The following is a 13,108-nucleotide window of genomic DNA, read 5'->3' as shown; positions in this document are numbered from 1 at the left end:
ATTTTATTATATAAATATAAAATTAACCGTTGACTGTGAGTGTCATCTTGGGGTGAAATTATAAAATTAACCGTTGACTGTGAGTGTCATCTTGGGGTGAAATTATAAAATTAACCATTGGCTGTGAGTGTCTTCTCATGATGAAATAAAAACACCAGCGAATTACAGAGCCTAATTTTTGTGATTTCAACGAGTAAAAATAAAAGCGGATTATAGTAGTTGTCAGATAATCGATCGGCAGACTACTGAAACGGTCTGTAAAGAGTCACGGACCGTGGCGATTTCACTTTAAACTCTCCCAAACGCGACTCACTTGAGTAGGAAGTCCCGCGCGCATCCGGGATGCGGGCAGCTGTGGCGTCTGGAGCGAGAGTGGGCGAAGTGGACGTGGTCGAACAGCTCCACCTCGCTGGCGGGCACGAGCTCGGGGCACGAGGCGCAGCAGAGGGGGAGGGTACACTGCAGCTGACGGCTGGAAACATTCACTCCAGCCGTATCATCACACAAACATTGTCTATTTATACAATTCCTAGGGATAAGTATGACAACATAAGAACAACAATATTTTGAGTTTGTCCAAATTTTTGCAGCCAAGGACTGGATTCAACTCCCTGGGGAGCTGTTAACATTAACATATTACAACAGAGATGGAAAATATTTAAAAGAAGGTAATATAGATGATAGAGATATGTATAATCATACCCTTTAAGGCCTTGAGCAGGCAGTGTGGTGACTCGATTGAAACGTTCAAAATCTTAACTGAGCAATATAAGAACTCTACATTAGAAAATTGTGTGGGCGGATTGATTCAATGTAATTTGCTTAAATATGCGCTTAAATTTTTGGCCAATAAACACTGTATTTTGGCAATAAACTGAGCTGAACTGATTATGACAAGAAAGCATTTTTAATATCGAATTTCTTGCAGCGCCAAACTTCCTCATGATCTAGAAAAGTATCGATTACAAATGCTCTTACGTATGAAACTGGAGACGCACTTTAGTAGGGAAGACCTTGGAGCAGGATTGACAGGAATACTTGTTCCCAGAATCTGCATTTCGTTTGCCTTTCTTCCCGCAGCTCCTCGCCCCGCAATCGTGCCTGGCGAGTCTCTCCTCAGAACTGTAGCGCCTTCTGCAATCAGTTAAACTGTCAACGACGTTTCGAGTTGAGTTGAGTTTGTAGATAAGGGCAGGATTTAACTGGGATATTTAACCTATGTGTTCAAACGGTGAAGTATTTACGCCCAGGTAAATACTATTAAAATGGTATATTATGCACTTGTACAGTCATCGCTTTCCTATGGAATAATTGGATGGGGGGGAACTTACAACAATCATATTAAACCATTAGAAACTAGTCAAAAATTTATCTTAAAAATAATGCTTCACAAAAATCGCACTTTTCCCTCTTTCCTATTGTTCAAAGACTCTAAACTTTTTTAGACCTAAGACAAATATATTGTTTTCAATGTTTAAAATATACGTATATTTAAGAACCAAAATGTATTTACAAGTAATTCAAATAGTTCAAGTCAAAGAAGGAATCGTGTGTTAGAAATACCATATTGTAAAACGAGGCTCGCACAGAGACATGCATATTTTACAGGCCGAAAAGTTTTTAATTCTTTTTTACTGATAATATTTCATTGATCCCAAGCTTTCAAAATTTTGCTTCTTTTAAAAAACACGCACTTTCCTGGATTCAAACTATAAGATATGAACTCTTTTTTTCTATGATTTATTTTGTTACCCTTTAAAAATAAGGAATATTTTTATATTTTTTATTTCCTTACTTAATTACCATAAAAAAAAGAAAATACCTTCATAATCTTTTAGATAATATTTTCTTTTCTCTTTCTTATGTTACACAAAAATATTATAACTGTCTATTTATTATAGGAGTGAAAATTCATAAACATTTCTTGTATACCCACGAACAGGCCATGCCTTTGTGGGATTTTTGTTTACTGTTTTTTTTTATTTATTTATTTACAATTTTAAAAAACCCGTTAGGGTTACATTAGAAATGTAATATTGTCTAGTCATTTTATGTCTCGTCTAGTCTAGTTAGTTCAGTCATCATGTCCTTTTTCAGATTGATTTTAAATTTGTCTCCAGCTAAAGTTTTCAAGTAGTAAGGTAAGTCGCCAACCAGAAATGGAGCTGGGCTGGTCATATAGCCAGAATCACAGACTCTAGATGGACCAAAAAGTCCCGGAATGGCGACCCAGAACGGGTAGAAGAAGTGTCGGCAGGCCTCAGACAAGGTGGTCGGATGACATAAGACGAGTTGCAGGAAGTGGTTGGATGCGGTTGGCTCAGGATAGGGAAATATGGAGACTAAAGGGGGAGGCCTATGTTCAACATTGGACAAGAGACGGCTGATGATGATGATGATGATGATGAAGGTAAGTCGTTGTAGTGTTTAAGTCCATTATGTAGTATTTTTGACTGTCCCGTGTTTGTCTTTGCTTTTTCAATATGATAGTGGTGTTGTTGGCTGGTGTTATATTTGTGTATGTCAGCATTTTTGGCTAATATTATGTCGCCGTCTTGTATGTTTCCCGGTGTTATTTTGTGCACAATTTTTAAGGTCTCAATGTTAGTCAAGTAGTTTACGAAGAAGGGGAAAATTTTTTCCTCAGCAATTTTTCCTTTAATAATGAGTCGAATTAAGTTCTGATATCAGTTTTTAATACAACCGCCTAGATTAGAAAAATAATATTGCTAGATTCTGCCCTATTAACATATAAATCTAGTATCTAGGCGTAAAAATTTTGCCACTATAAAAAAAATAATTTATTCATCATACTTTTTCCATCTGTCTATCTATCTTACCGAGTGTACGTATCGAGTTGTTGAAGGAGCCGGCTTGGTAATTGTCAAAAGTCATATAAGCTTGAAATGGGCCGCTCGATATGCTATCGGAGAGAGCGAACATACACAAAACAGTTAATGACGGGTTGCGAGCCCCGTAGATGCCTAGACTTCCATATTCTCTTCTGTGGAAATATGAATCGATCGATATTCAGAACTTACTTGCAAACGAGGCATTGAAACTTGCGCGCTATAATGGCTGGCTGCTCTTCCTCCTGTGAGTCCGAATCGGCCTGGACTATCCAGATATAGTTTCCGGAATCTGAATCCTGAAACAGCAAAAAATAAGGATTAATAAAGGTCTCAAGAGAGATGGAGAACGCGTTGTAGAAGGCAACAAGAATATCTACCTCCGCAAATGTCATTGCATCATGAGTCTTGCCAGTGCCTCGATTATGAACGCTATTTTCATCTGTCTGTATATATCGAGACGGTAAACTTAACTTCTGTAACTTCTGTATGTAATTTTTTTAATATTTTTTGTTTTGTCAAAAGTATGTTTTAATTCATTTAAATGTGATGCATAGTTTGATATGTTTTAAATGTACCTACACTTAAGATAATATTTAGTTTTATATAAATTATCCTTACACTGTATAATATTCACCAGTCTGAAGATGCCCATTAGAGGGTAAAAACGCTAATTGGTCAAAATAAATAAATGGAGGTGTACCGAGTATTTTTTAAATTAATAACTTATATGGAAATATAAGTTATTACATTGTTACAATAGAATTCCATCAAGAATTGTCAATAAATAACTTAAATTAAATAATATCATTTTGAGTGAGAGTAAAAAAAACATCTGCAGTGCTCTTGTGTGTAAGAAAATGGGAAACAAGTTGTAGATGAGCGGGGGTATATTAAAAAAATAACTATTCACTTACCTCTGCATCAATTTGAAGTTGAGAATCTTCATCACCTGAAACAGTTATTATTTTTTGTCAATTAATTATTGAACTTCTTAATTATTTTTATTACAATCGCTTATGCCTATTAAAAGTATAAAAAACATGTTTAACCCTCCCTTGCTGTGCGGAAAACATCCGCGCGTTACGGTGCTGTGTAGTCAATACGAGGTGTGTTCAGAAAATAACGTGAATTTTTAAATTTCGTGGGTTTGGTCCGAAGTCAAGTCCGAATGTCAATTATTTCTTGAAGTATACTAAAATTTTCAGCCGTATCATTGTTTACTTTGTCTTTGGCAGTCGCTAAGGTTAGACGTCTTTTTATGAGCTCGGCGATTTTCGTTGTTAAAAAAATGGATCAAAGAATTTGTATCAAATTTTGTGTAAAAAATTCATTTAAGTGTAACAAAGTGTGTGAAATGTCAACAAAGGCCTATGGCGAGTCTGCTATGAGTAAAACAAGAGTTTACGAGTGGTATAAGCGTTTCCAAGATGGCCGTGAAAGCGTTGAAGATGGCGAACGGCCCGGACGCCCCAGCACATCAACAACCGATGAAAACGTGGAAGAAGTAAATGAAATGGTTATGAACCATCGCCGAATCACAATCAGAGAAGTCGCTGATGATTTTGGCAAATCATTTGGCTCATGCCATGAAATTATCTAAATGTTTTGGGTATGAAACGCGTGGCAGCAAAATTTGTTCCAAAGTTTTGAATTTTGAACAAAAACAGCGCGAATGGAAGTCGCTCGGGTGTCACTAAATGAAGCCAACGACGATGCAGAATTACTGAAATGTGTTATGACAGGTGACGAAAAATGGGTTTACGGATATGACGTCGAAACTAAGGCTCAATCGTCCCAGTGAAGGCATTCTGGATCGCCAAGACCGAAAAATGCTCGACAAGTGGTCCAAATCCAATACAATTATAATATTTACAGGAAAACAAATTCAATACACTACTTTTTTTTATGTTTGCCACTGAATTTTTTTGTTTCGTGTTGTTTAAATTCAATTTTATTATTGATACTTTGCTAAAGGTGTAAGCCGTTGAATAACCAAACAAACAGTAAGTTATCTGGGCGATGGATTTACCTGCTCCAGGGGCCGCGGTACGGAGTATTCCGGTGCCCTCGTCCAGCCACTCTTCCCTCTCTTCCAGAAGGTGCTCTTGGTGCATATGAGTCCCCACTTCATCGTACGAACTGTAACCTGTAAAACATCATACTTTTAGTCAATTTAGACGCCTAGGAATTGCTGGAACAAGTTTTAACATGATGCGTGTTGTCTGGAACTCTAGTCTTTACTCGGTCAAAACGAAATGCCGATTATTCAACTCTTGTATAATGCCAGTTCTCCTATATGGGTGCGAATCTTGACACCTTACCAAAGCTCAAAACACCAAACTTCTGAGTTTTGAGAGTAAGTGCTCGAGAAGAATATTAGGTTTAAAGTGGTTCGATTTTGTAACTAACTTTGAAGTCCGAGAACGGACGCAGTAGCCTCCTATAACGAGCGTCTTGAAGATGCGGCGGTGGATCTATCTCGGACACGTGCTGCGCATGCCTCGGGAGAACCTAAACCCGAGTTGCCTCTTCTTTAAACCTGCGGGCTCACGCCGTCCTGGAAGGTCGTCAATGACGATCTTTAGACTTTATTCAGCGGAATTGAGGGGCGCTAGATTGACACGGGAAGAAGCGAGAGTGCTGGCTGGCGATAGGGTCTCCTGGAGGTAACTGGTGATGTCCACATGCTTTACTTAGGAACGGATGTGGAAAAGAAAAAGATTAGTCAATTTAAGGGAGCGAGTTTGTTCCTTGTTTTTGTTTGTTGAAAAACTAAAAGAAACTTTAATATTAGAGTAGAAGAACACTTAAGGTGCTTAAATAATAATGTCGTGCCCACCGCTCCCTAATTTGTCGGTTTTTTGAGCGCGGCTTAAAGGACCGGCAATATGAGCGCGAGTGGCTGGCCACATAATTTTTTTTAATTTATTTTTTTATTTAGTCTTAAAATAGTAAAAACATAATAAATGAATGTCCTAATATAAGATCTAATTTTTATTAAAACATATACTAATTATTAAAATTTCTAAACAATATACATACGTGTAAGAAAAAACCACTTGATTTATTGGGTCCACGTGTAGTATTTGGTGAACATGATAGAAATAAAATAAAAATTTATCCTTTTTCTCTTATATCACTCAAATTACATACATTCATATTATTATTATAAATTAAATTTCTCTTTTGAAATTTTGTATTACTTCTAAAATCGCTTTAATGAAATTTTATCGACTTCTCTTGGTTTAAAATCTTCTCCTTATATTGCTTTTTCAAATTTTAAATGATTACTTGCCATACTTGTTATTCCTTCTTTATTTTTTCTTTTTTCTCTGCTGCCATTGGCATGTTTTTATACTTGTTATACTTTTAAACTACTTTTAATTACTTATATTATATATGTTAATAAAATCAATATATTGCTGCTCTTACTATAATGTGTCATTAATTTTGAAGATGTTTTTTAAATTGACCTAAATTTAAATTTATTGTCTTATATTTCACTTAAAGATTCTTCTCATCGTTTCTTTGAATCCCTTAAAATAAATATGTGTTTATGTTTTTCCTTTTTTAAAAAAAAATGTTATTACTATTTTATTTTATTTTTACATCTGAGTATGTTTTTCATTCTTTATTTCCATTCTTAATTCTTAATTACTCTTACAAGTTTTCTCCATTTTTAATATTATTTCCATTTGTAAATACTCACTACAAACTACAAACCTTAAAATATATTTTTTTTTTCACTTAAATTTAAATTTTTAAACAACTTTCATTTATGTTTTCTTTTTCCTTCTCTTTTTTATACTTTCATAATTAACATTAGATTTAATTGCTTTTTAATATGGAAACTTCACTGGTCCATTAGAATTAAGTCCAATTGTGTAAAATATTAAACTTTGTAACTGTACTGTATGTTTCCTGAATAAAAGAAAATAAAAAAATAAATAAAAAGGAATCAATTCATTAGTTACGTAAACCTCGACAAAGAAGCTTGTTTGCTTTGAAACCGGTCGGTGAAAAATTAAAATTAGTGGTTAAAAACAAAGTTGTTTTATTAATTTTATTAATATATGTACACTTATTTATTTTATTTTTATTTATCAATCATATAACACAAAGTATTTTACAAGTATAATACGTCTAATTACATTCCCAGGAGTTACAACAACTCAATTCGTGACATAAATAATATTAACAATTAGAAAATAACACAAATTGAGAACAACAAAGAAACAAAGCAAGTTTAGCACCTTCATAACTAAATATAGCACAACAATATATACGTCAAAAACCTTTTCTTACACAAGCAGAATAAACGTATTTAAACAAAACGCTTTTCAGAATAAAATTAAAAGTAATAATTTTGGCCAATAGAGGCGCAACTGGTCGCTGTATGGAATAAGGGAATATGATATAAATTTACTTACCCAAGAAAAGTAATATATTTTTTTGGTGATGTGTTTTTTCCTAATAATACTGTAACATAAAATATTACTTTCGATGTCAAAAAAATATGGTAAGCTGCATGTAATCGATTATAAGGAGCATTCGCCCCTGCCCTATGGCTCCAGAGCTGGAGACATCCAACGCTCGGATACCACAACTGGTAACTCCAACAAAGAACAGTTACTGGTACCCATACTAAGTTGAGGTAGAATTCGGGAGGAAATAGTTGAAACATCTCTTGCAGGGGGCAGTCATAGTGATCTCGTCTGTTTCCATCGAGTCTCCTCTTCTCCTTAAATTGGTCGCGCCTAGGTGGAATGGATGAACATGTTTGGCAAGTGACATCAGCCTGAAAGCACTCTGCTGGAGAGGTTTGTTCCCGAGCTGAGGTGGAATCGGGAAGGTTAGAGCTTCCAGTGATGGGCGCTCAGGTCGAGTTGATGCATCTCTTGCAGGAGCAGTCATAGCGATCATTTAGGATCTTATATGTCTCTATCAAGTCTTCTCTCTTCCTTAAATTGGTCGCCCCTAGGTGGAATGGACGAACATGTTTGGAAAGTTATTCCAGCCTGAAACCACCCTGCCGGAGAGGAAGTTTGTTCCCCGGTCGACGTGGAATCGGTTAGGATGGATGATAGATTTCGATGAGTGGAATATTGATTGTTAGAAATCTCAAGTTCTTAGCTTACCAAACTCGCACAAGACGCAAGGAAAGACGGGCTGGTCAGCGGATATGAGCTTGTGGTGCTGACTGTGATGCACGGGGAGTTGCTGGAACCCACGCCCACATAACCTACAAACACATGTAATTCAATCAATTCATTTTCTTTAAGCAGTATTTACTGGATAGAAGATTTAAATATCACGAAGAATTTTTTGAATTTGTCCAAATTTTCGTAGACAAGAACTGGATTCAACCCCTCATCATCACTTCCCGTCCGCACCGAATGGTGCATAGGGCACTGTATCGATACACCAATTGCAGTGTATCTTGATCATTTTTGTTACATGAAGGTAAGATGATCAGTCTTACGCTTCAGGTACCAGTCTAGGGACTACGAAATATTCTAGTGTGAAACACCTTATTAAATAAATATTTCAAATTAACCATGTCGGAATCCAACCCGAGTACTCTTGCATGGTAGGCTAACGCGCTGACTATTACATAGGGAGGCAACCCCCCGGGGAGCTGTTAATGTTAACATATTACAACAGAGATGGAGAACATATTAGAGAAGGGAATATACAAGTCTAGGCATCTGCAGGGCTTATGACCTGTCATTGTCTGGTTTAAGTGGCCACTTTCACCATTATGCCTAAGTTTGAACATCTACATTTCCTCAACTCTTCCATCTGTTGACTTTTATGGAGTAAAAAAGCTGAAACCTTTATTATGTGGGTGAGGTTCGTTCGGCTGGACCGATTCACCTACTAGGCAACGCCTATAAAAACAATTTTCCGATTTTCATACTTCTTCTTTTCCAATGAAATAATTCAGCAATGTTTTGAGTTTGTCCAAATGTTTGCAGACTGGCTGGATTTCCTCTCTTGGAAGTTATTTAGATAGCTAAATTTGTTGCGACAGAGAAGAAGAGAAATGGCCACATAAACCAGACAATGACATATCATAAGCTCAGTAAATGCCGTGACTTCCATATTTCCTTCTCAAAAATGTTTTCCCTCTTTGTTGCAACAAATTTAGATCAATCAGATGAATCTCACACATCGATGAAAAGTAAGAATATTATAACTCATGTTAACAAAATGACTCGCCTACAATCTGCATTGAATGCCGCAGCTAGACTTATTTTCGGAATCTCTAAGTTCAGTCATATCACTCCACTACTTCGGGAACTACACTGGCTACGTTTTCCACAGAGGGTCGAATACAAACTCTGTTGGCTTATGTATAAGTCACTGCACAACTCGGCTCCGGAATATCTAAGGGAACTATGCATTCCAGATGAACTAGCTGACAGGCGTCTCACGCTTAGATCAGCTACGTCTACGGCGAGAGGAAAAGTTATTATACGTCTACGCAAACAGCGCACTAAATTTGGTGAACGCGCATTTGCGGTCGCAGGCCCTATGGCATGGAATGCTCTCCCAGCAGAGGTGCGAGGCTGTGAAAGTGAAGTGATGTTTCGGAAAAAACTTAAAACCCACTTGTTCTCTAAATCATTTGAATAAATCCGTAGCACGTGACAACAAAATTATTTTAATTAAATTACAAATTTAACAGCTTCAATTAAATTAACTTAACAATAGAATCACCATGTAAAGCGCCCTTGAGGTATTTTATTACGAAAATGGCGCTATATAAGTTATCCATAATAATTTAATTAATTAATCAACACCTAATGTCTTTTTAATTTTATATTTTTTCATAAGTTTTCTCAATTAATATACAAATAAAGTACCTGCAAATGTACGGAGCGTTTGACCCGATCTGCTCGTCATCATTACCATCGATAATATTATCTTTGAAAATGTCGAAGCTGCCATTTTCCTTCTTCACGATGCAAGACTGGTCTGTTGCGCACACGGCCTTCCCCTTCCCGCTCGTCGAGCAATTCAGCAGCTTGAGCCGGGACGGCTCGAGTGACGCGGAATCATCGTTCCTCCTGTACATCGCTTGAACGTTGTTCGTAATGACGAGATAGTCAAGTTCTCCCAGCACGTCAGAACTAGAAAAACGCTTAACGTAGTTAGAGTTCAAACACGGCGGACATATGATCTTCGGATCGTTGTAATTGTTCTTTTTTGCGCTTTTAACGACTCCCTTTCGGACCTGTGCGTATTTCGGATCGAAAATATAAGAAATGAACATATTTGAAACGATGTATAAGCCACAGATGTGACACTTATGTTCTGCGGAAAAATTTCTAAGAGATCCTTTCAATTTTCTAACTGAATTAGTAATTTTTTCCGATTCATTTGCGTCAAAGTGCGAAATTTCGTCATCGCTTCGTACGAGTAAATCATTCCGATCGTTTTCTTCCGATTCGTCGTTTGCGGTATTGTTTTCGATCTCCAGTTCGTTTTCGTAGACAACTTGAGCGTCGCTGAGAACATAGACGGGGTCTTGTTCGTCGGGATGGTTCGGCGCGAGGGACTCGTACCGAACTTCGACCATCTCTTTGTCTTTGATATCGGACTCGATGAAGATTTGAGATTTGAAAATGAATTCGACGACGTTGTTCGACAGGGAGACTTCTTCGCCTCCGGTTATGGTTGAGATATCAATATCCTTGCGGAGAATCGACCTGAAAGAAAACAATTAGATAACTAAAAAAACATTCAACAAATACTCAAATTAATAATAATATATTACTACAGAGATCAAGAACATTTTAAAGAAGGTAATATACCAGTCCAGGCATTTACAGGGAGTGAAATGGACTACTAGACTTATTTAGCAATTTATTCCAGTCTGAAACTACTGACTGGTTTAAGTGGATCATTTATACCCTGTGTAACATTCATCATTCTACCTATGTTTGAACATCTATATTCCTTCAATTCGGCCTGCGTGGTGAAGTGGTCAAGACGCTTGACGCTTGACTCACGCACAGAAGGTTCCAGGTTCAATTCCCGGTGAGAACACAAAACTTAAAATGTGATTTTTCTCAAACCTGGGTGTTCTGCGATGTTTTTCATCACTGTAGTGGGCCTCCTGGCCTGTTGTGGTGCAAAAATAAATTCTTCCGTCTGTTGATATTTTTGAGTTTGTTTGCAAAAATTTGGACCATAAACCAACTGGTCCAAGAAATTAAAAAAAAATCATATTTTCAGGCATTGCCTAAGTGATGGAATTCAGTGATAAGAATCTCACCCGCATCAATAAAGGTTTCAGCTCTTCACAAAAATCTACAGATGGAAGAATTAAAAGAATATGGATATTCAAATGTGCGGGTTATGGTCCCGTGGCTAGTGTCTCGGACTCACGGACCAAAGGTCCGTGGTTCGAATCCAACTCTACCCCAACTTGATTCCATTTTCTAATAGTGAGTTATTTACAACTCGTTGAAAATGGCCCTCAAAATAAAATATTTGGATAAATCATAAGAACGCAAGTATTTTTTTTATTTTTTTTAAAACATATACAATAGAAAATGTTGCATGGTGCGTAAAGTGGCCACTTAAACCAGCCAATGACAGGTCAAAAGTCCTGTATATGCTTAGACTCATATATTCCCTTCTTTCAAACGTTCTTCATCTCTGTCCTCAAATAAATCAATGTTGATGAGTGCTGAGAATTCTTTATAACTCGTTGATGCGAAGTAGACTCAAAGTGGCTCGATGATTTGGGGACCGTGTGAGTTGAAGTACTCTCTTATGGTGAAGAGGGTTCAGAAGAAATGTCTTCGGTTTTTCTACATGAGGGAGTGTGGATATTATCCCTCCCTCCAGTCCCTCCAGGGTATGCTCGGTTACGGCAGTTTGAAGACCAGAGGGAATGTGTATTTAACTACGCACTTATTTCGATTGTTGCGCGGTATTATTGACAACCCTGAAATTATGCGGAGCATTAGTTTTTATGTTCCGAATAATTACCTTAGACAGCGTCAGCATAGACTGTTTCACATTCCAATGTACAGGACTGACCAGCCAATGGAAGGGCTATCTCTATGTTGAACAATATTACTTTGGACATTGACATTTATCACATCTCTGAGGGAGTTTTTCGTTACAAGATTATCTTACTTTTTTAACATATTATTCTCTGGATATTATATATACTTATGTATTATTTTTATATATACCTAATTTTACCTTATTATTTTAATTATTTCCATATGTAAGAATGAATTACTTCTCTAACCATACTGAAAGTATGCAGTACCAAGGAATAAACTCTCTTAAAAATCTAAGAATAATGTTAGACCAGTTATTTTTATTCAAATCATAAATATTAAAATTGATTCTCCTAACCTACTTGAAAGACTTCTATTCCGTGTGCCATCTAGACCGACAAGACAAAATCTTCTGTTTTACATAGAAAACGCGTCAACAGACTATTTTAAACAATCTACAATAGCTAGAATATGCGACCAATATAACAATATATTTACAGAGGCTGATATTTTTTGTGACAATGTAGGTATGTAAATTTAGGTAAAAAATTATAGAAATTTTGAGAGAAGCAGATATTTTACTTGATTGTTATCTACATATTTTTTTCATTTCGTTTCTTTTACATTTATTATATTGAACATAATTTAAATTATTGTATTAAGTGTAAACAATATTTTTGGTGAGTGCATAAGTGTCATACACTAATATACAAAGAAATTGGCCATATTTGTGTACATACTATTTGTTTACCAAATAAAATAAAATTAAATAATTAAGATATTCCATTTTGTGATGTACATATATTTTAATAAATAAAATTGAAATAATACCTGGCTCTCTCCATAAAAGTATGAAAATCATCTTCCGCTAGAACTTCAACCGGTGTGTCTTCATCCAAGTAGTTCTGCAGGCAGAGAATCACCGAAGAAAATGACATTTTCTTAAGCCCTAAAACAATTGAGTTAAGGTTAAGTTAACGATGTTTCAAATATGTCCAAATATTTGCAGACGGCCTGGATTTCCACCCTAGGGAGTTGTTTAGATTTAAATGTGTGGCAACAGAGAGGGAAAACATTTTTGAGAGGGGAATATGGAAGTCTAGGCATCTACAGGGCTTACGACCTGTCTTTGGCATGGCAAAATTGTTTACTTGTTTCATATAACTTTTCCGATTAATTTATCTCAAATTCTTTCTTATACAAACTCCTTATTGATCGATTCTGTTTATG

The 13,108-nt window shown here is 36.2% G+C and overlaps 1 protein-coding gene across 2 annotated transcripts in view; it reads right to left on the bottom strand.

Moving 5' to 3' along the window:
• Positions 1 to 13,108, bottom strand: part of LOC148279224 (uncharacterized) — a 55,041-nt gene that overhangs the window by 21,786 nt on the left and 20,147 nt on the right. For both annotated transcript variants that reach the window (XM_088230281.1, XM_088230280.1), the window contains exons 2-9: positions 12,710 to 12,827; positions 9,722 to 10,567; positions 7,991 to 8,094; positions 4,882 to 4,998; positions 3,767 to 3,801; positions 3,042 to 3,148; positions 979 to 1,134; positions 314 to 472 (exon numbers count right to left, since the gene is read on the bottom strand). In XM_088230281.1, the coding sequence (XP_088086407.1) occupies positions 314 to 472; positions 979 to 1,134; positions 3,042 to 3,148; positions 3,767 to 3,801; positions 4,882 to 4,998; positions 7,991 to 8,094; positions 9,722 to 10,567; positions 12,710 to 12,816 (1,631 nt within the window). In that variant the 5' untranslated portion in view covers positions 12,817 to 12,827. The remainder of the gene's footprint in view (positions 1 to 313; positions 473 to 978; positions 1,135 to 3,041; positions 3,149 to 3,766; positions 3,802 to 4,881; positions 4,999 to 7,990; positions 8,095 to 9,721; positions 10,568 to 12,709; positions 12,828 to 13,108) is intronic.

This window comes from Micrasema longulum, unplaced genomic scaffold, assembly GCF_059751315.1.
Source record: "Micrasema longulum isolate JH-2025_06_02 unplaced genomic scaffold, ASM5975131v1 h1tg000745l, whole genome shotgun sequence".
Taxonomy (NCBI): Eukaryota; Metazoa; Arthropoda; class Insecta; order Trichoptera; family Brachycentridae; genus Micrasema; species Micrasema longulum.
The sequence above is the reverse complement of the archived record's forward strand: the minus strand, read 5'-3'. Positions and strand labels throughout refer to the sequence as shown.